At 36.9% G+C, this 24,346-nt stretch overlaps 1 protein-coding gene across 3 annotated transcripts in view; it reads left to right on the top strand.

Annotated features, from left to right (window-relative positions):
• RPS6KC1 (ribosomal protein S6 kinase C1) overlaps positions 1-24,346 on the top strand; it is a 209,075-nt gene that overhangs the window by 171,723 nt on the left and 13,006 nt on the right. For all 3 annotated transcript variants that reach the window (XM_024751108.1, XM_024751107.1, XM_024751106.1), the window contains 2 exons: positions 5,374-6,969; positions 7,241-7,330. In XM_024751108.1, coding sequence (XP_024606876.1) covers positions 5,374-6,969; positions 7,241-7,330 — 1,686 coding nt within the window. The remainder of the gene's footprint in view (positions 1-5,373; positions 6,970-7,240; positions 7,331-24,346) is intronic.

The raw sequence follows: 24,346 nt of genomic DNA, 5'->3' as shown, positions 1-24,346 counted from the left end.
CTTTTTATTAACTAGTTTTAAAAAATCATTATAAAACTAATATAGAAAGAAATTCATACCAGATGGAAGTATATAAAGTAGAAATAAAAATTCTTCCTCCTTATTCACTTTAATGCCCATTTCTATTCTCTAGAAATAGGGTGAACGTTTCCAGAAATTTCCTGTGTATATAAACATATACTTCTCCCCCCTACCTGTCTGATTTTTAAAAAAAATATTTATTTTTATTTATTTGGTTGTGTGAGGTCTTAGTTGCAGCACGCGGGCTCCTTAATAGCAGCTCCAGGGCTCCTTAGTTGCAGTTTGTGAGCTCCTTAGTTGTGTTGCGTGGACTCCTTAGTTGTGGCACACGAACCCTCAGCCGTGGCATGCATGTGGGATATGGTTCCCTGACCAGGGATCGAACCCACGCCCCCTGCCTTGGGAGCACAGAGTCCTATCCACTGCGCCACCAGGAAAGTCCCTGTTTTTTAAAAACATAAATGCATTTTACATATCGTCTGTAGCTTGCTTTTCCCCCCACCCTAACAGTGTACTTCGGACATCTTTCCTTATCAGTACATATAGGTGTCCACTGAGAGAGGCGGTATAGTACAGTGATTAAAAAGTAGGATCTTAGGGCTTCCCTGGTAGCGCAGTGGTTAAGAATCTGCCTGCCAATGCAGGGGATATGGGTTCGAGCCCTGGTCCGGGAAGATCCCACATGCCACGGAGTAACTAAACCCGTGAGCCACAACTACTGAAGCCCGCACGCCTAGAGCCCGTGCTCCGCAACAAGAGAAGCCACCGCAATGAGAAGCCCTTGCACCGCAACGAAGAGTAGCCCCCGCTCGCCACAGCTAGAGAAAGCCCACGCACAGCAACACTGAAGACCCAACACAGCCAAAAATAAATAAATAATTAAATAAAAATTAAGGGGGAAAAAAACCGAAAAGAAGGATCTTAGAATCAGACTATGTTAGCTTTAAGGCTGGCTCACAATTTACTAGTTGTGTGACCTTGGGCAAATTATTTAGTCTTTCTATACCTCTGTTTCCTTATTTGTAAAACAGGGATAATAAGAATCACATAATAATTATGTAATTAACTGTAATAATTACGTAGGGTAGATGTGAGGGTAGATGTGGGGATTAAATAGTTGGTATATTTAAAGCACTTATAATAGTGCCTAGTACATGGTAAACACTAAGTGTTTACAAAATATTGCTGTTTGTTTATTTTTGAATACATACAAGGTATTTGGTTGTGCAGATTTACCATAATTGATTCAAGTAGTCCTCTGTCTACTGTTGTTTAAATTGTTTCCAGTACTTGTCCCTGTATATGTGCATTTTTTAAAAATTTTGTTTTGTTTTGAGAATTATTTGTAAGACAAATTTCTTGAAGTAGAATTGCTGGGTCAAAAGATGATTTTTGATCATGGGTCAATCAATATTTTATCATATGTATTAAATTTAAATTCCACTTCGGGTCAAGTAAATTGAAAAGATTTTCTTTGTAATCCTGCAGAAAGCCAATAGATGAAAATCTAAAGAGAGACAAAAAGAGTTTTTATTAAACCTTATGGATTGCTATTTTCATAGCTTAAAGTAGCTAATGTATGCAATTTTATGTGCTTCAACAGGGCTTAGAAAAGTGTCATTTATATTCTTAAAGTATTAAAAATTATAAGTATTTTAGATATTTTCTATTTATATTTTGTGATTTAGCAAGAACAGGATTTTTTTAGGTTAATATTATTAATGTTACAATAATAATGTTGACATTTGTGTAAGTTTGTGTATTAGGCCTGATCTTAACTCTGTAGAAAGTAGAACTCAGCTTCTGTGGAAAGAAACTTCATGGGAATTATGTATTTTTGTAAGTTATGTGGTTTTCATGATTTTGTAATTGAAAAAAGTATGTCATAGGACCAAATTTTTGTTTCTATAGCTCCACATTGAGCATTAAATCTAACTTGGCCCCCAAAAAGGAATGGAAAGAACTAAAAGTTTTTTTTCTCTCTTGAAAATGCAGTTTTTATACTTCACATTAGAGTACATTTTTAGGCTAGTAACAAATTTCCATAAAGAAAATGCCAACAATTACATTAAAAAAATTTAATCTAATAATGAAAAGAATGGAATTAAGTAAGATGCCATGTTTGATTAATCAAATTGGTAAACTTGCTAATATCCGATATAGGTAAGATGCTATGAAGATGGCACTAATACACGTTGTTTGTAGGAGTGGATTCTGGTACAGCTTTTCTGTAAAGCAATTTAGTGACACATATCAGAAGCATTAAAGATATTCATACTTCCTGACCTAGCACTTTCATTTCTGGTGTTGTGTCCTGATGAAATAATCAGAGGTGTTAAGTATTTGTAAGCTAAAGTAGACATTATTTTAATTCTAATAGTAAAAGACTAGAAGCAACTTAGATGTTCCACAATAGAGGAACATTTAAACACACCATATCTATCTATCTCATGGATATGCTATATAGCCTTTCAAGTTCATAGTCTCATGAAATTAGAAAATGTTTATGATAAGATGTTAGTTGTGAAAAGTCAGAAGATAAATGTACTAATGGTTAATAGTGTTTATGGGTGATTTATATATGCTGAATTCTTTGCTGTTCTGTGTCCTTTTCTATATTAAATTTTTTGAAAATAATAAAACCATGTATCTGTTTTAGAATAAGAAGAAAGCATGACCAAAAATAATGACATTTTTAATTTGTATAAACTTTTCCTAAGGTTTTCAAAAAATTTGTAAAAGATGTCATCTTTTTATAACTCAATTTAATAAATATTTAATTCCTATTATTTTACATGCTAGACAGAATCCTCTCCTTGCAGTTATGAAAACTCTGCAGTATGGTAAAAGAGCTAATGAACGCATAAAAGTAATATTAGTATGAAATAGAATGTTGTAAATGTCATAAGAGGGATGAAGTGATACAGAGGATTCTGAAAAGATAGGAGTTGTATACAGTGAGGGTATGTAAAAAAAACTGATGAAAGAAAACAAATTCTGAAGGACCTTCAAGAATAGGTAGGATTTTGACAAGCAGATATTGGGGAAACTAATAGGAAAGACAGTTCTAAGTGGTAGGTATAGTTTGAGCAAAAGCCCAGCATGGGTTAGATGTGGAGAAATTCTATTCAGGTGAAATGTGTGATGAGTTGAGGGAGAGGAACAAATTATGGGTTGATACTGTATTACTAAGGGTCCAAATGCCTATATGGAGTTGGTACAACATTCAGTAGGTGGGTGGGGTGGGGGTAGGGTTTGGGTTCTTGGAGAAATGACATGATAAGATCTGTGCTAAAATGGAAGGTTACTTGGGCAGCAGTTAGTATGATAGAGTGATACAGGAAGGACTGAAAGTAGTGGTCTAGTTGTAGCTATAACATTATTCCAAGAAACACAGAGTGGTCAAAGGAATTAAAAGAAGAGGAAGACTGTGGGAAACATGGGTAGATCTTATAGGACTTGGAAACTTGTCAGATATAGGAAGAACAAAGGAGAGAAAATAGTCCAAGTTTTTGTGCCTCAGTAGCTCTGAAGTCAGAAAGAAGAAGTGATTTGGAGAGCAAAAATAAAGAATTTAAGCACATTCAATTTTAGATTTGAGCAGCTCATCCAGGTTGAATTAGCCTAAGAATGAATGCAACTTTTCTTAGAACTCTACTAAGTTCTGTTCCTTGCTGATCACTGGAACTTTACAGCTATAGATAGTGTCTCCTTTGTGATGGCATATCCCATTCTGATAAGTTATGATTTGAGTTAACAAGCATTGAGTGAATGCCTATCATGTCCTGCACACTGTATAGGCAGTAGATGTATAAAGATGAAAAAGACTTAGTCCTGTCCTCACAGTAGGACAGTTGAACAATATACGTCATTTTATTTGGACTGCATACAAGAACCCCAGCTTCAGGGCAGGCATTACTGTTAGTATGCCACAGTGGAGGTATTTGTGATAAGAGGAATGTGGTTATTGTTGTCAAAAGAATCAAAAAAGATGGAATCGATGCATAGCTTCTTTTGTGTGTGAGTGAGTGAATTTCAAAGCCATATATGAATCTTTAAACTTTAGTTTGAATATGGAGAAATATGAGACACCGAGTATAACCTAGTGATGACAGAGGGTTAGCTAAGAAGAAGCAAGAGGGAAGTTAAACACCACAATGTTCTATACCACTAATTATTATCAAGATTGGATAAGATTGTTAACTAGATCACTGCTAGAAGATGTCTGAGTATCCTAGGACTAATATTATGGCAGTTACCCTTTATAGCATTACTCTGTGCTGGGCACAGTATTGGGCGCTTTATATATTTATTGAGTTCCTCGAAATGAAATGAAATGCCAAGGAGAGAAAGATATTTTGGATGCTTCCACTGACCTTTTTACACATATAATTGACTGTCAGTGATTATTTCCCCTGAGATTTAGTTCCCCTTGGTATATGATGTTTAATAATGACATTGAAAAATGTGCTGAGGGCTTCCCTGGTGGTGCAGTGGTTGGGAATCCGCCTGCCGATGCAGGGGACGCAGGTTCGTGCCCAGGTCCGGGAAGATCCCACATACCGCAGAGCGGCTGGGCCCGTGAGCCATGGCCACTGAGCCTGCGCGTCCGGAGCCTGTGCTCCGCAACGGGAGGGGCCACAACAGTGAGAGACCCGCGTACCGCAAAAAAAAAAAAAAAAATGCTGAAAATAATTGCTTCCTCCTTGTTAGTACAGGGTTTCATTTTTGATGTATTATTTCCTCTTTTTGGGAGCAATAGTTATATCTTTACAAAGTATGCTCCCACAATTACTGTTTTTAAGATTTCTGAATCAAATTTAACTATTTTTTTTGTAATACTGTTTCTAGTCAATAGAGCTTTGGTGGCCATGCTTGAAAAAATTATTAATAAACAGAGCAGAACATAGATGTTTCTAGAGTAAATTATGTTTAACTTTAAAGTAGAATTTTAGCTGTGAAATTTCACATTATTATTTGTTATAACCAGTTTCTCTTCAAAGGAAGAAATAGGTTGTCATTTAAAAAATAATTGATATTAGGAGATATGCTTGAAACTGTACTCACCAGTCAGCAATAATAAGAAAGCATTTTAGTTAGTTATTTAGTTTTCTTTTCATTGCAAAAATTTTATTTAGACTCTTTGTTGTCGTGAATCCCAAATCCAAGCTCGACTATTCTTCAAGAAGGCACTTTATTACATTGCTTCTTACAGCATACTTGACATTAATGGGTATCATTGACTTGCTTTTGATTGATTATTAGAATACTTTTTGTTTTTTTAATGGCTTCAATAAGTAACCATTAATTTGGTGTTCTTAATTTTTTTTTTTTGGTTATGCTTATTCACAGGTGGCAAACTCTGGTCATATATCAGTAAGTTTCTAAACAGAAGTCCTGAAGAAAGCTTTGACATCGAAGCAGTGAAAAAATCTTCACTTGCTAAAGTTCAACTGCAACAGCCAACATCTAGTCCTCAGGACAGCAGCAGCTTTGAATCCAGAGAAAGTGATGGTGGAGCCATGCTTAAAATTCTGCCTTTGAAGACTAGTCTTACTCCAAGCTCTCAAGATGATAGCAACCAAGATGATGATGGGCAAGACAGCTCTCCAAAATGGCCAGATTCTGGCTCAAGTTCAGAAGAAGAATGTACTACTAGTTATTTAACATTATGCAATGAATATGGGCAAGAAAAGATTGAACCAGGGTCTTTGAATGAGGAGCTTTTCATAAAGACTGAAAGGAATGATGCTGATACCAAAGCTATAGAAAACTTCCCAGCACACCTTGCTGCTGGCAGTGACAGCTCCAGCGCACAGCTGACAGCCCACGAGCTGAAGTTCTTTCCTGGAGATGATGGCCTGGAAGCAGTTAGTTCTCCAAGAACATCAGATTCCCTCAGTAGATCTAAAAACAGCCCCATGGAATTCTTTAGAATAGATAGTAAGGATAGCACTAGTGAACTCTTAGGACTTGATTTTGGAGAAAAGTTGTATAGTCTAAAGTCAGAGCCTTTGAAACCATTCTTCACTCTTTCTGATGGAGACAGCACTTCCAGAAGTTTTAGTACTAGTGAAAGCAAGGTAGAGTTTATAGCTCATGACACCATTAGCAGGGGCTCAGATGACTCAGTCCCGGTTATTTCTTTTAAAGATGCTGCTTTTGATGATGTCAGTGGTACTGATGAAGGAAGGCCTGATCTTCTTGTAAATCTGCCTGGTGAATTGGAGCCAATGAAAGATGGTGCAGCATTGGGACCTACTAAGTTCACACAGACTAATATAGGCATAATAGAAAGTAAACTGTTGGAAACCCCTGATGTTTTATGCCTCAGACTTAGTACTGAACAGTGCCAAGCACGTGAAGAAAAAGGCACAGAGGAACTGAGTGATCCCTGTGGGCCTAAATCCCATAGTATCACAGAGAAACACTACGCACAGGGGGATCTTGGGATGTTATTTGTAGCAGCTGATGATCATAGTAATGCGAGAGACATGTCTTTGTTACACAGTTCGGATCCTAAGTTTCAAGGACTTAGCTTGGTTGCATCGGCAGTAACAGCAAACAACGCAAAAGAAAGCTTATTCCATATTTCTGACCCACTCTCAGGTGCTAATGAATATAACGTAAATACAGACACTTTAAAAACTGAAGAAGTACTGCTGTTTACAGATCAAACTGATGATTTGGCTAAAGAGGAGCCGACTGTATTTCAGAGAGACTCTGAGACTAAGGCAGAGAGTGGGTTAGCACTAGAAGGAGACAAGGAAATACACCAGATTTTTGAGGACCTTGATAAAAAATTAGCACTAAACTCCAGGTTTTACATCCCAGAGGGCTGTATTCAAAGATGGGCAGCTGAAATGGTGGTAGCCCTTGATGCTTTACATAGAGAGGGAATTGTGTGCCGCGATTTGAACCCAAACAACATCTTATTGAATGATAGAGGTCAGGAACTTTTGCAAATGCATTTCTTTTTATTCGCTGTTGCTTCCAATTAACTGAGTAGGCGTTTTATCTTGTAATTAGTATCTTCATTTCCTGTCTAGAGCTTCATTATCAGTGCAGCAAATTCACCCCCAGTAATAGCTTCTAGTACTTAATGATGCCATTATTCTTAATGATACTGTTTTTAGCTACAAAAGGAGTAATTACAGTTCACTTCTGCAGAAAATGGAAGAGAAAAATGTTTTGATTTCTCCTGTCGTTTTGTTTTTAGGACACATTCAGCTAACGTATTTTAGCAGGTGGAGTGAGGTTGAAGATTCCTGTGACAGCGATGCCATAGAGAGAATGTACTGTGCCCCAGGTTAGAGCAATCTCCTAAAATGTTTCACTTGGAAAAGTAGTTTGGCAGCTCTCATTTCTTTACTGAAGTTGTATTTTCACTAGCAGTTGACAATATGTTGGATTTGGTTATCTCTTTAACCCTTTACAAAAGACAATTTGGGGGATAAACTCATTACAGAATCCATAGTATATGTGTGTATGTATATCTGTTAGTATATGATGTTAAATGGGTTTATACTTCTCTTAGAACTGGCCATGAATTCATAGAAATGTCAACTTCTTAGTGTTTAAAAGGACCTTTAAGTATCCTCTTTAATTGGATGATTTTTTTTTAATTTTAGAATTTTATTTATTTTTTTATACAGCAGGTTCTTATTAGTTATCCATTTTATACATATTAGTGTATACATGTCAATCCCAGTCTCCCAATTCATCACACCACCCCCGCCCCGCCACTTTCCCCCCTTGGTGTCCATACATTTGTTCTCTACATCTGTGTCTCTATTTCTGCCCTGCAAACCGGTTCATCTGTACCATTTTCCTAGATTCCACATATATGCGTTAATATACAATATTTGTTTTTCTCTTTCTGGCTTACTTCACTCTGTATGACAGTCTCTGGATCCATCCACGTCTCTACAAATGACCCAATTTCGTTCCTTTTTATGGCTGAGTAATATTCCATTGTATGTATGTACCACATCTTCCTTATCCATTTGCCTATCCATTCATAGTCACAGAGGACAGTCTACTTACTTACTTACTTATTTATTTAATTTTTGTCTGAGTTGGGTCTTTGTTGCCACACTCAAGCTTTCTCTAGTTGCGGCGAGTGGGGGCTACTCTTCGTTGTGGTGCGTGGGCTTCTCATTGTGGTGGCTTCTCTTGTTGCGGAGCACGGGCTCTAGGCAGGTGGGCTTCAGTAATTGTGGCACACAGCCTCAGTAGTTGTGGCGCAGGGGCTTAGTTGCTCCACGGCATGTGGGATCTTCCCAGACCAGGGCTGGAACCCCTGTCCCCTGCGTGAGAGGTAGATGACTAAAAGAGTAAAATCCCTAAGGCTAAAAATGGATAAAATTTGAAATAAAAAAAAATGCAATGTTGTGATTTCAGTGATGTGCCATCCTGGCATTTTAGAGCAGATTTTAAAGAGTTCTTTCCATATTTGAGAAATTTTAGGAAGCATATTCTTCTTGTTTTGAAATAACCAAATATTTGACACAACAGGTTTCTCCTACTTTTACTGTATTGTCTGTTTTTTTAAATTAGAGATTTATTTCTGGGGGTGTTAGATCCTTTGCTGATAATTATAGGTCTCTTAAGCATATGAATTGGATTTGAGTTAGTTTCTGTCTGTCATCAGTGCAGATGGGGCTGTGTTTGAATCCAAAGTTTGTTCACCTTTTGCCTAGCATTCAGCCTCTTTGAATGGCCAAAGTTGCTTCACTTGTCACCCTCTGGCTTTCAGAGGAGGTTCAAACTGATTGTATTGACATGATACGCTTAGTTGTTGATTAATACAGTATTTAATGCTTACTAGCAAACCAGCGTTATTATTGATGCTAACATTGTTTCCCTGCATAATGGGAAATGATTATAATTAGGATTCAAAGAGCTATATTGTTTTTAGTTACCATTTTCATTGTTAAGAATTATTTCTGTATTGAGAAATAGCACAGTTTTTCAATCAGCAAAGCAAATATACTAAAACTATTTTCTGAAAACAATGATTTAGATTTTCTTCTTACTGTTATACTCTTTTCTTTCCTCTTTTGTCCCCCAAATTAGGATTGTTTGATTTTATTTCTTCCTAGGGGTGATAGAGCATGCCTACATTTTTTTCTTTCTCAAATAGATAATATTATGCTGGCTTTTAAAATCTTATTAGTATGATTTAGTTAATGGGATAACAAAAAAATTTCATAGTGAAATCACTTTATTATGGTTATCTGGTTTATTTTTTAACAGACCCTTCCCCTTTCTAATCTGATTATAAATAACATTTTAGGTACCAATGTATGTAAATAAATATATGTTAATTATAATGAATTTCAGGGTTTTAGGATCAAAATTAAATCTGGGAGTTCTTTGAAGTAAAACCTGTTAAATCCTGAAGTCAAGTGCAGTATAAACGTCACATCAAAACCCAATGTTTATGGGGCAGTTTAATGTTTATAACTGACTCTTTTTTTCCTATTTTTCTTCTTACTTTCTTGTTGAAAACTATCTGTAAGGTTGTACTTTGGCTTTCTAGCAGATTATTTTTCTTCAAACTGTAGGCATGTTCACTTTAACCTTCATAGCATGTGACCTCCTGAGAATTATAATATATGTGGAATAAAACCATACTACATACATCAGCAAATACATACTTCCAACTTTGTGTACTGAAATGCAGTTTTGTGTACTGAATTTAATAGCGATCAGTTTCCAACTTCTAATTTTTAAGCCTTTTCCCAGAAATCACAATTCTCGTAGTTTACCAGCAGGTGGCAGTCTACCATTAATGGATTTTTGCTGTCGTCGTCCAGGTTGTCCTTCACTAACATTTGCAAAAAGCTGTAGTCTGAAGAAGGGCTTTGTTTTAATTATTTGCATAAAAGAATTGTACTTTCAAGCTTTGTGAGTTACAAAAGTGTTCTAGTATTATGGCATGCATTGAACAATGTGGGAAGTCTCTCCATTCCTTGGGTCTATTAATTTATCAACAGTATAAAACTCAATCGATAATGACCTTAATTGAAAAGTGATGCTGGTGTTCTAATTTAGATGGTCTTAAACCTAGAGTTGCAGAACTCAGTTAGGTGTGTGTACTCCTGCCCATTGCTTATAATGCAAGGGGAATTGGAACAAAAATTTGTGAATTACTGTTTGTTTTAAAACTGAATAGCAGTGCTACTGATAGAAATACAAGTAGACTTTGCTCCTCTTCTCAAAGGGGTGGGAGCAATGATAAGAAGCTAATGTTTCAATGCTTAAAAATCACAAATCAATGAACACACGGGGACATAGAGTACTAAGTCATCTTTTGATCTGTCCTTTGCAATACTAAGGGTTGAAGTAATTCTCCTCCTACATCCCCTTGCCCTCCTGTTTCCCAACTCTAACCTTAGTATTTTTGTCCAAGTAACTCTAAAGCATGTTAAGCAGCTGATGTTTGGTTAGAAAGTAAAGTTGTCACAAGGTTATGATGAGAACGATTCACTTCTGTTTGAACAGCATGCAACCTCTACCCCTACCACGCCTCCCTCCTGGGAACCCTTATCACACATTTGTCCTAAAAACATTATCCACCTGCCCTGTACTTTATAATATCAGCAGTGTATCTTTTTATCTTGTGGACGATGTGCCTTTATATTTTGAGAAAAATTTCCAGTAACAGATTCGATTTACATGGACAGAAACTTGAGCAAATGCCAAACTAGCAGGGGGGCCATTATTCTGCTCTATAAATAAGTTTAAAAAAGAAAACACACACACAGAAACCTGTGAATCAACATGTTTTGGTCTAATTGAGGGGAAAAGCAAGACAGATAAATTTTGAAATGCAAATGATCACCTTCTGTTATTTAAGTGTAGTTTCTGCCAACTTTGCGATCTTAGATTTTAAAAGTCATAGTCATTTCAACGATGTATACTACCAGGGATGTCCGATGTTCACAAGTTTCTACAGTGAAATGAAGAACTTTTTTAAAAAAGTTGCCACTTTTTTATATTAAGGAAAATAAATCCAACAACAAAAAGACAAAAACCATGGAGCTTTTTCTCTGTCTACATCTGTGAAAAAGCCAGCAAATAAATGGCTGCAGCTGCAGACCCATCAAGAGGGTCTTGAGAATACGAATTCACTGATCAAACCCAGCCCTGTTTTCAAAGTAGAAGCCGTTCCTTTTAGGTTCACTTTGTATCCTTAGATTATCTAGGATGATTCTCTCGAAAGGTTTTATTTTAAATAAACATCATTCATGGTAAATGGGTTCCTTTCATACCACAGAAACACAGAACGGAGTTCAGGAAAGAAAGAGCAAAGAAATAGTCCCCAGAGTGGGAATAGATTGTATAGCATGACGATATAAATATAACACTGTCTAGTTTCCATATGAGGAGAGTTTTAGATATTTTATTGAGAGATGTTTAGACAGATTCTTCTATTTTTTTGTTATGAGAGATTATAGAATAATCTGGAGAATTATAGAATAACTGGAATTAATTGGTTATTCTTCTCCAGAGGACTTCCTTGAAGTTACTGATTTTATTTCAATTTGTATATACACACAAACACACATGTATTTAGAAGATTTAATGTGCTTTATCATTGGAACTATTAACTTATCATAATATAGAATACATTTTTTTATAGTATTTTAAGTATATATAAAGGAAAAATAAAATGTCAAGAAAGCATTTATTTTTTCTTTTACCAGTATTTTTTTCTTAGCAGTCTCGTCTCTCATCATAAAAAAGCAGCTAGAAAATAGAACTTATTAAGCACATAAAACACAAAAGACTGGATTTGAAAGTTTAATATGCAATCTAAGACAAGTGAATAAAATTGTTTATATGTTAGTTATTATGCTAACATAATCACTTAAGTTTCCCATTTAGTCTTAACAAGTTGATATGGTGTCCTATGAGTGTGTCCTTCACCTTTAGTTTCCACCCGATTATGAGCCTTTATAAATGCTTGAAATTTACATTGATATTTCTCATTGAATACTTTTCACACTTGAGAATTTATAGGTGAATATGTGTGTAAATTGAAGAAGTCCAAAGTGCTTTTTACCGCAGCCCAATCTCCACGCTCCCAGATGTCAAATGACAGCTTTGCTTCCTCTCTTAGGCGATTTCACACTTGGAAACAGCTCACAGCTGACGGTGAAAAGTGAAACATAGAAAAATCATGCTGATAACTCTCTGCAAAATTCAGTTTTAGAGCATAACATTTATTTACTACTACTCTTTGCTCTTCCAGCCTGACTTTATCAAATAATCCATGAATATACTTTTGGGGCGTAGTCTCCCCTGCCTTTCTTCATACGCATGCTTTACACACGATTAGTTGCTTTTTAAGCATGGTGCTCTGTGTGATAGTTATGTATTTGATAATTAGATCTAGGACTCAGACCATGGATGGTCTAAAAATACCATGAGGGCATCGTAGGTTTAAGATTTAGAATGTTACGATGAAATTGAGAATTACCAAAACAATATTTTTCTAACATCAGCCATTAACTCATTGCATGACATTGGGCAAGTTATTTAAGACTTTTTAGGCCTTAATTTACCAGTAGTAAAATAGATTTTTAAGAACTTTTTTCTTAACATTTTATTTTGAAAAATTTCAAGCGTACAGAAAAGTCGGAAGAATTGTACACCCATATTTACCCATCACCTAGATTCTGCAATTAACATCCTATAATATTTGCTTTATCATATATCTATCCGAAACAGATTTGTTGAATATTAAGAAGATCACAGATATCAAAATTCAAGTCCATCTTATTAAGGGCAAACACTTTTCTGCCGAGAAATAAATACTGATTTCCTGTCTAACATCAGTAAGGTTAAAAAAAATTATTTCACTTGGAGGACTTTCTAAGTATTCTCTTTTTACTCATTTATAGTTTGCACATAAAGTATATAATATGGAAACGAGGAATTTATGGAAACTGTTTTCATTTGCAGGAAAAAAGCCAAGACAACTTTTGAGTAGGGTGAAATTTAAATGACAAGATTTTTAACAAACAAAGATGTTTGTTTAAAAGAAGAAAGAATCATTTAGATCTGAGAATTTCTGGGTCCTGGGTAACTTCACCATGCGTGAGGAATCTCATTTTAGGCACGTGAATGAAGTTGCTAGAGAAAGAAACTGCATATAGATGTATATTTTGAAATAATAATGTTATAACCAGGAAATATGGCTACATCCCTGGTCCAGTCTCCCCCCGCCCACCCCCGCCAAAGGAGAAGGAAGAAAAAGGCAACAGGGAGCTATAGAAATAATTTTAAAAGAATGAAATATTTGTGGTTAATATTTAAATGTTATGTTTCAAACAGGAACTGTTTTGTTTGATTTACCCTTAAGCAAAACTTCAACAGTAGCTCCCATGTACATAGTAAATGTTTTAATGTTTTCCTTGAATGATTAGCAAGTACTTTTAATCTTTTGCCTTTAGTTCCTAATGTTATATAACTAACTCTACGTCTTCTTTGAGAGAACCAGTATCTTTTCAGTTTTGCCATAGAATAGCGGAAATTTTACACTGAGGAAAATTCCCTGCTGCACTCCATCCCTGTATACTGATGAAGCTTGTGCCATGAGTATATTAGGCTAAGCAAAAAGAGGTTCAAGTCAAGTCTTAACCTTGTCCAGAAGGGCAAGACCTTTCTGATGGAAAGAAGATTAAAGGCTTACTTTATACATGTTTGAGGGTCTGAAACCTTGGGATCCATCCCTAGGTAGGGTATATCCTGGAGTCCTCACAAACCCCCTAAAAATGGGCCAGTCCCCTTCACCTCTGCATTAAGGTCACTCCATGTTGAAATAGACCCATTCTGAAACCATACTTCTCATCAGGCCAGAATGTGATTTGTCTCTAGTGGTGAGAATGAGACAGAGTAATAGCAGAGTATTCAGTCCTTGTTATTCGGCACCTTAGTGAATAACACATTAATACCTCTCATGGGAAGAACTTCTTGAGCTGTTAGAACTAGAGAATTGATAAGGGTGAAAGAATTGATACTGTATTTCACCCCTCCTGTATAAAACAATCTCTCTGTACATTTCCTAGTACTACCTGATATTGGGGAATAGGGGGTTTACTTCAAGCTTTAGATTATTCAAAGGAAGTTAATTTTAACTTCTTATTTACTCTGCATCTTTTTCTTTATGGTCTTGGACAAATTTGTTTTTTAGAAGAGGAGCTCAAGGTTAGATACTTACAATGTTTTAAGTAATAGCTGCAGTGTAATGCTTGTTAATTTTAAGGTCTAAATGGATCTTTGGCAACCGTTCAGTTAATTGGTCTCACCACCATATTATTATAAAGAAGAAAGTGAACTATCTTTTACCTGTGGTATTTAACAAAGAAGATGTAATGCTGAGTTCAACATTATGTACCAAAACTATTGGCTAGCTACTTTGACCAAATCATCAGTTTTTATACCATGTAAAATCTTGTCAGTTTGAATCTCCAGGAAGTAACCAGGGCTGACTCCTTCTAAATTATTCATAAATACTTCCTTCAAATAAATGTTTAAAAATGCTAAGGTTTTAAAAAATTGGTGATAAAGCAAATAGAATTCCTGAAGCTCCGTTAATAGCAGCGCATGTAGCTCTGCCTGCCTAACACAGCAACAGAGCAGCGGGGAGAGAGAGAAAACTGCGCCTGTCATTTTCACAATTTTCAGTTAGCCTTCTTCTCATCAATCAACTGTAATGGCTTTGGTTGGGTAACACTGTGACACCCGATGGCTATTCAGAATGGAGTTGTGATATGATCAATGGAAAATGGAGCATGCTATTGGTTTTTTTCCTACCAGAAACGCAGGGTGAGAGTAAGCGAGATTGTATAGAGCTCAGAATTATAATCGGTCAGCCAGAAGTCATATGGTAGTTGCCTGTTTCTTAGTTTATCTCACAAGAAACTGTATAGTAACGATACCTATAAACTTCCTCGAACAAGTAATTTTTGGCTCTGGAATGCTGAATCTAGTTAAATCAAGGATCTTTGACCCAAGTTGTGCAGATAATTGCAGGAAAGCTCAGAACATGGTTGCCAGGTCACCACGACAACGAGGAATTAAAAGCTGCGTAGTGGGAGAAGCAGAATTTGGTTAAACCTCGCCTGAATTAGTACTTACGTTCAAGTCTCCGCAGTACAACCCAAGGCCCCGGCTTTCATATAATTTGATTACCTGAAAACCAACTGAATTAGTCATGTGGTGGCAGCAGGAAGCAAGCCTAGAGACTGGGATGAGCCAGGAAGGCACGCGTGTGGAAGGGGGGCAGCACCGCCTCTCTCCCAGCACCGTGGGGGGCGTGTGCAGGAGCGCTGAGCCCCAGCTGCTGCAGGTTCTCCCCTCTGGAAAGTGCTCGCCCCTGTTGCTGGTCTTCCCTGATAACACTCTCATGAGTTAGAACAATGTGATACCAGCAACTTTTAAACAGTTCATATTCTCTACTCGACCAATAAGGCATTTGAATCATCGATTGAGTACGATGTTGAAGGACTTTATGGAATGTGGAACAGATAACTGGGCAGCCAGCATTTTCTGAACATGCAATAGAACTATATAAATATAAATATAAATATAAAATAAGAAAAAAGGAGCAAAATGCCCATTTGAAAGGATGGGCTAGGAAATGCAGATTCCAGGCTCTAGAGTTACTCAGATGTTATCGCCAGCTTACCCATTGGAGCACATTTCATGTAATTGTGTGTCTAGATTCCTTCCATTGGACAGGGACAGGGGAAACCTTGATTTATCTCCCAGTCCTGTCTTCCTCCTCCCAGGGCTTTCCAGCTTCTTTTCTTTACCGCATGCCACCCGTGCCAGGACAAACTGTAGCAGTCATTGTGCCCTGCAGAGGGGAGCCCCGGAAGGTGTCCACTAGACCACCCCATTTTAAGCCACCATCATCACCTCCATTCTTGCGTTTCAGCCAGCAGCCAGAGTGTGCTTTAGATAATGTTGAAAACTTTCTGGCCTACCACATGTAAAGGTGCCGAAGGACTTGAGGTAGATCTCTGTGCTCAGTAGACTTAAAATGCATGTGATGAGTGAGGCCTTTGGAGGTGTTTTGATTGCACTGTGCTACAAAACACAAGATGGAGATAGTTGTTCAACAAACATTTATTAAGTGCCTTCTGTGTGCCAGGTACTATGCCTAGGAGCTAGAAATAAGGCATAATTGGTTTAATATTGACAGTTACTTTTGAAGATGTGTATAAAAAGAAGAGACTGTCCAAGCAGAAGACATATACAATTGGTTAACTAGGACATTAATAGACTTTATAGGTGAATAGTTATGTTTACAGAATTGTAATTTACCAAGCTAACATAAGATATGCTTAGCTGTCCCTCTTCTTACAGTTTAGTTCCATGTATTGTTGGATATATAAAGAAAAAAGAAATGCTTTCTTCTGTGTTTCTTTCTCTTAGCTCTTTAGTCATCAGCTGTAGTGGAAGACTAATGCTCAGCCCCTGCATAGAAAATCTTTATACACAGCAAGAGCTGGTGAGAGAAATTGACTCAAATTTTGTAATTCTAGTCCCTTTCAATTAGCAACAGATGCTGCAGGGAAAGACTGTGTAGGAACACAGGACTAATGTTTGCATGCTCTAGCTAACATGGAATGCTCATTGCAGAAGAAAGATGTTCTTTTACCCTTGGTCCAAGTATGTCACTAATGATAGATCAGATTTAAAAAAAAAAAAAACTTAAAAAAAAAAACTATCTAAGGCCATTAATGAAGTCTTGACTCCCTTGGAAGAAAGTTGACAAACTAATTGTAATAGTGTTTTAAATCTTACTGAACACTTACAGAATTTATGGAAAATTTAGACACCACAGCTTTTTCCTGATACTATAAAAGTGTATATGGCGCTTAATTTTAAGGTTTATAAGAATGTGGCTTAATTTTTATATTGTCTTATTCACCAAAGAGCTCTCTTTTATTCTAAAAGCAAATGTATTTTTCTTACTTTTTTTTATTTCCCAAAAAGAGAGAGTTGGAATCCTTAAGATCAGGTATTTAACGTCAAAATTTAAAATATTGTTTTGGAAAAACAGCCCTGTGCATTTAGAAACTATATTGCCTCCCCCCCCGCCCCCGAGACTATACTTACTGTTGACTCTCATTTTAATGTATTCTATAGGTTTGTGGCTTTAAAATTGTTCCATCATTCTGATATTTGGATAAAGTGCTCTATCGTTTGTTTATGTAACTAATTCTTTCAACATCTAAATGTTGGTTTAATTTGACCATTATATAAACACATGATTTGCAACATTGTTGCTTTTCCACTGAGTTTTATATGACCTCTTAATAACAGTTCCACAGTTACTATAACTTTGAAAGTGAAGAGAAATGAGGCATCTAAGATTCTATTTATTTAAAGAAGTGTAGTTAAGGAAGAGAGTTTGGGAGAAATATTTAAATACTTGCTTTAAATTAAAATAGAAATTCTCTATATGTGAAATTCTCTTCTAAGACAACTCTGAATTTACTGTATTTCCTATCATATCCTGAAAGGAAGACAGCAACAGTAGAACATAACTGCCAGAGGGAGGTCATGGAATTGTCTCTAAAGATTTTTGGAATGGGGATGGGTAGCTATTTGTTGTGATCAGTAGAGGTAAGAAGAAGGATGTGATGACTTGTGTGGGTCTCCCTTAGTGAAGAATCAAGTGATGTCACCAGTCTGAAAATGTGCCTTAACAAATCCATCAAAGAGCTAAATGTAGAATATCATATTCCCTTATTCATCAAGCACCATAACAGTATTGTCTCTTAAAGAAAAGTAAATTCTGAATTTGGGAATTCACAGTTACTTAAAATGCAAGGTGATTCATCTTTTTTTTTTTCTTTGTTTTTATTTTTTATTTATTTACTTTAACATCTTTATTGGAGTATAATTTTTTACAGTGGTGTGTTAGTTTCTGCTTTATAACAAAGTGAGTCAGCTGTTCATATACATATATCCCCATATCTCCTCCCTCTTGCATCTCTCTCCCACCCTCCCTATCCCATCCCTCTAGGTGGTCACAGTACTGAGCTGGGTGATTGATCTTTATAGGAAGGTTGGTGTTCATTTATAAAACTTGAGTTTGAGATGCATTTTCCAGCTTTTAAAATTCTCTGTACAATTTCCATCATAGTTTTAGTATTATCTACAGTTATTTCTGAGTCATGTCTTTGACACATCCATGTAGCTTAAACTATATAGCCCTGAAAGGCAGGGCCTGGGCCAGTAGATAGTTTTTGTCATGATCTCAGTAATGCTGGGATCGAATGGTCTCTCCAGTGTCTTTCAGACTTTCTCAAGTCTAAGAGTGTATACTTTGCTTCTTTCCCTTCACTTCTCGTACAGATAGAGACATTTTATGGTTTCCTGAGTCCAGGCTTTCTGTTTTTTTGCTCTTTTACTTTTCAGGAGCAAGGCTTATTATAGTACAGTTTTGGGGTCAGATTAACATTATTATTTTTGGCTGTAAGAGGGAGACTTAGTAAACTCTATCATAGGACTATAAAACTCTCTTAGTCTATGTTTTAGCAAGCCCTTTGACAATATGGGTTACTAAGGCAGCATCATTTTTCTGAGAGATGTCCTGGCTTGTTGAAGAGTGTTCTATGAGGTGTTAAACATGAGTAAAACAAAGGTAGGCAAGGCACATTTTTACGTTGTGGTATCTTTATTATTTTATTTAAACTTGTTTATTCACTTGTGAATTATGATAGTTTGAATCATTAGTATGAATCCATAAAATTCTATATTATGTTAGAGTATGAGGATTGATAGTGCTAAAGTGGGATTTCTAGAATTTTACTAAACTGTTCTCACATATTTGATGTCCTCCAAAAATTTTGGACGAGTTGAAATCTAATCTGGAGCTGATTTTGTGTCTCCATTACATTAAAAGATGGTAACGGTTAGATTTAGTGACACTGATTCATTTTGCTTGCCACCAGGTCTCTTAGGGAAAGGAAGCGTGGCTGTGTGTAGAAAGGAGAAGAAGGACGAATGTGGAATGCTGGCTCATTTTAGCATAATCCCACTCTTTGGGCATCTTAGGTTAATGGAGGGAGAAGAAGTTAGGAGAAAGGCTCATGAGTGCTTTTGAAAACACTTTCAGGATTGTAAAATTACAGGTAGAAAGAATGCTAGAGGTCTGGCTGTCCTCATTTTCAGAGAAGCTAAAATACCCAGCCAGGCTCAAACAGTAGCAGAACTAGAGCCCTGTTAATACATTTCTTTGACTCAAAGACAAAAATTCAGGATTCTTTGATATCACTGTCTCTTTTTGAGTTTCTGTGGGAATAATCTGAGGATTTGTTTGTTTTCTTAGGGAATAGTTTATTTTTCCCCCGATCCCTTTGCTTAATGCTTATAGCCCTGCTGTCCTTGTGGAGAGTAAGGCTACTACTGCTTTACCGCCCTGGAAACGGCAAATATAGAATGTAGTGTCAGGGGAAGGGGCATGCATGGGGACTGAATACATTGGGTTTTATAGTGAAAATATTTTGAAAATTGACAAAGCAGTGCAGAATTTATCCTTTAAAATTTTTTTCTCCTTTTTTTCCCACCAGAGATTTAAGAAATTCAAGGTAGGGAGTTTAAAGGGATTTCTCAGCTTTACTATGTTATACTTTAAAAGAACCCTCACAAATTTATTTGATATTTTTTTATATTCTCTGCTTTTGACACAACATACCTGACCGTTCACCTGGTGTTTGTAGTAGCTATCATGTAGTTTTATATATGAATCAGTACTCTTGGTTTATGCTTAAAATTTTATATAGATTTTGCAAGTAAAGCAGTTTTAGAGTATTGGTTTTGACAGCCACACAACCTCAGTCTTCTTTTTGGCAATGCAATTTCAAGGTATATCTTTAAAATTTTAATCTAAGAATTATTGAACTATAAGGGATGTTGAAAAGACAATCAAAATCTTTCATTCTGATTATTAAAAGAAAGTGAGGGCTTCCCTGGTGGCACAGTGGTTGAGAGTCAGCCTGCCGATGCAGGGGACACGGGTTCGTGCCCCGGTCCGGGAACATCCCACATACCGCGGAGCGGCTAGGCCCATGAGCCATGGCCACTGAGCCTGCGTGTCTGGAGCCTGTGCTCTGCAACGGGAGAGGCCACAACAGTGAGAGGCCCGCATACCGCAAAAAAAAAGAAAAAAAGAAAGTGAAATTCTGTTTCAAAACCCTAAAGAAGAAATTATATAAGTATCTTCTTCCAGTTCCAATATTTAAGTTTCCTGAGCCCTTAGGAAGTTCTTCCTTGTATCTTATCTAAATATAGAACTCTTTGTTATAGTTCAGAGTCATCTATTAAAATCAAGGACAGTTGGTCATGATGTCAGTTTCACATTAATTAATGAATCCTTAATATAAAGTCATTTTGAAGTGGTTCAAGCTGCACTGTTAAGGGGATGGATTTAAAACTTGTTCAGTGTCTTTTTTCCAGATTTCCATGAGAAAAAAATTAACTTTTCAGAGTTGCTATCCTTCTTTATTAGCCCAGTCAGATTAAAGATGACATTCAGGCTAGTTGTCTTCAGACTTTCAGAAGCAGTTTTTCTTAGATGGGATCAGTAGTTTCTTTAGGCCCAAGTGCCATTAGAAAGCTTAACCAATGACAGCCAAGAGTGGGGAGGAAAAAGAGAATGAGGTGAGGGGAAAAGAAGCAGGCTGTCAGTGGAAGAAAGAAGAGGGGAAGATCGAGGAGAGATGGGAAAAGAAATGGGGAGTGAATGAAGTAGACTAAGGTGGATGGTGCTAGGGTGTCACCAGCAGTTATATCAGGTGCCACATGGTGCATCCCGCATCCTGGACCAGAAAGCGAGCCGACTGAAAATGGGAACTAAATTAACTTTAGGGCCTGCTTGGGTCTCTTGCTACTGTCTTTGTTGCCTGACATTCAGACTGGTGCTCGTCAGACACTGTAGCATCCACATTTGAAGCAGTATGTTGGTCATTATCTACCTGTTAAGGACTCTGGCAGAAAATTGTGAGGGATTTCAAAGCAGCATAAAAACCAGTGAACCTAGTTCTTAGACTCCTTAGTTGAACAGTGTCACAGAAACCAATAAAGGAATAACACCTTATCTGTCTCCTGAAGTGCCTCTCAAACTTTTCTACCCAAGTACTTCTGACTGTAGAGGTGATATGAAATGGGGACCTCAGAGACTAATAATATGATCCTGAAGTTTCTTTGAAGTCTTTTTATCTTGCAGATCCATGCACGGTTTACATTTTGTTCCATAATGGGTCTGTGTTTCTTTTAATAATAAAACAACATCCTACCACCTCCCACACATATAAAAACCTTTGATGCTCAGGAGGATGCACTGTGCTTATGGTAGCATCAGAGATCCCCCTCCCCCCACCGCGTGCGTGCACGCATGTGCACACACACACACACACACACTCCCTCTCTCTCTCTCTCTCTCTCTCTCTCTCTCTGTCTCTCACTCACTCTCTCTCTCTCTCTCCTCTTTCTGACACATTTCACACCCAGCGCACATTCCCAGCAGTGATATGGGAAGCAGGCACAGCGTGTAGCATTTGGTGGTCTAGGCTACACTGGTGATGGCACTTTGGACCTTTAGGGGAATTTGAAAGATCCCTTTATAAATTATAATAGTCACTGATTACATTGCATAGACTTACCACAATAACCCTTTGCTCAATTCTGACAGCAAACCTTTGTGAGCAGAGACTTGGAATGTGGTTCTAGTCTACAGCTCCTCAGGGCATGTTCTTAGACCCTATAAAACCATCTGATCTTCACAGCTTTCTCTGAGCTGACTGGGTCAGGCATTCCTCTTTTCCCTGAACACACAAATATAGTATTCTTTCTCCTCCAAAGTCATTCTACCCAAGTAAGTTCTCCGTAAGGATGCTTGGAAATTTTAAATAATTCATGTACAATGTTAAACACAGTTCCTTACGTATGGTAAACAGTCAACGGATGTTAGCTACTGTTTTGTTGTTGCAACTATCATTATTACAATATGTGCCTACTAGCAACCTTCAGACACGGAAAGTGAGACTTGGAGGTTGCATATTCAAAACAGATGGCCGATCGATAATTTGGAGTCTTGAATTGTGAACATGTAACACCTTTCTAAAACTAAGGAGTATATACTGCTTGCTTTATGATTAAAGAAAATGACATAACTTAAATTCTTGAGCAAGATATTTAAAAATAAAGCTATTAACTCTGAAAACTGATTTTAGTTTCACATTATTTAGCAATGTGGTGAGTACATAGTGTTCTGTGGAGGAATAGTGCCTAACAGGGGACCTAGTTTGTACTGCTTATACGTGTTTGAATGAATCTTGATAGGTTGAGACCTCATTATAGAGGCCTGAATATATATACATGCCTGGTTAAGCAAGCCATTTGAATGTTATTTAATGGTCAGTGAGAAGCCATTTCAGAATTTTGAACAGGGAAGTGATGTAATCCATTGCCTGCCTTAGACTGGAAGGAAATGTGCAAAAGGTTATATTTGATGACAGGGCTATGGTAAATTTCTTCTCCTTTTCTGAAGTTTCTAAGAACACACATCCTTTTTAAAGTTTCTGGAGCACGCTCCCAAAGGTGATGGTGGCTCTCTATGGGGAGCTTGGGAATGGGGGGTGGGGGCAGTGTATTTGAATCTGGGAGGGGTAACATAAGTACTTTGAATGAGAGCCCCCAAGGAATTGTCCTTCAAGAAAATCACTGTTTTAGGGAATCCTTAAGTATCAGAATCGTAGATTATAGAGCTACATTTAACCTAGAGGTCCTCAGATCTCACCCTCGTGTTATGGATGAGATCAAGTGAATTCCTCAAGGCTCTTAACCCAGGACTTCTGATTCCTAGTCCACTGCTGTCTCTAATATACAATACATTAAAGTTTTAGACGATCGCTTCTCGGCCTTTTGGCTAAGATCAAGTGTAAAGTTGTAGAGGAAACTATAGGCAAACAGACTCTTAGGGAGGAGTGGCCTATATAGCTTCATCTTTCCTGCTCCAACAAGCCTGAAGGTTTTCACGCCATCTTGCTATACATTTAAAATTGTACCACTTAGATATTCGTGTAGGTTAATAAGTATAAGAATGAAAATAAAAATCTCACCATCCCAGAGGCAAAGCACTAAAACATTTTGTTACATTTTCCCACCAGTCTTTTAAAAATATATGTATTTTAAAAATTAAGATCCTATTGTTTTATAGCTTGTTTTTTTTAAATTTAATATATCCAGACATTTAGTTATATACCTAAACCTTGTGTGAATACATCATTTAAAATGCTTATGTAATAATATTTCATTGAATTCATGTGTCAAAACGTATAATTAAACCTCTTGTTAGATAGTAAGACAGTTCTCAGTTTTTCAAGCAAGCTGCTATTTTATGAATGCAGATGGCTCTCGGAGGAAGCCTTTTGGTCATTCACACAATAATATGAGTCAGTTAAATATCTATGTTTTCTTTTTACCACCTAGCTGAGAGCAGCTAAGTTAGAGAATGGAGGTTGCGATTTGGCATGTAGCACAATAAGGGGAGGAAAGATGGGTAGGAGCTGGTGTGAAGGGTATAGTTGTACATAGGCCTTGTGAAGCCCAGAATACAGTAGGTGCAGAGATAAGGAAGGAGGTTGCTGAAGTGGAGTAATTTCAGTATTTTGCATAGAAATGGCTCTTTTTTTCTTTTTCTGAGCCATGTGACCTTTGTTTCAAGACTTAAAACTCGAGCTGTGTTATGAGTTTTTTTGGTTCTCCAACACAGTAGATTCACTAAGTATTGGTTAAAAGGCTGGGGTGCCTGAGCACCGCTTCCACTTATTATTGTCCAAGTTCCAACCTAGCTACTTAAAACCTTTTCAACATGATTGTTGTGAGTTTTGGGCTACCTGCAGACAAATAGTAAGTGTGTTTTGTCAGTTTAATGGAAATGAAAGGGCAGATATATTCAGGCTTAGTGACTAATTGAATGTCATTAGGAAAGGACAAGAAGACATCAAACATGACTTAAGAGCTAAAAGCCTCAAAAATGGTGAAATGAGGAGTTATTGCTGATTTGTGAAGAAAACTGAAGGCTGACACCTGAAAACTCGTATTACATTTCAGGAACTTGTGCTGGTGAGAGATAGGGATAACACAGATAAAACTGTAATTTGGAGATATTCTAAAAGCCCTCATCTTAGCCAGTAGTTTCAGTTGTGGCTTAAAACACCATATCTATCTGTACTTCTGAATAATAAAATGGGTAAATTTGCATTTCACATCCTCCTTCTTTAGTTGAAAA

This window comes from Neophocaena asiaeorientalis, unplaced genomic scaffold, assembly GCF_003031525.2.
Source record: "Neophocaena asiaeorientalis asiaeorientalis breed wild unplaced genomic scaffold, Neophocaena_asiaeorientalis_V1.1 scaffold67, whole genome shotgun sequence".
In the NCBI taxonomy this organism is placed as follows: Eukaryota; Metazoa; Chordata; class Mammalia; order Artiodactyla; family Phocoenidae; genus Neophocaena; species Neophocaena asiaeorientalis.
The sequence above is the reverse complement of the archived record's forward strand: the minus strand, read 5'-3'. Positions and strand labels throughout refer to the sequence as shown.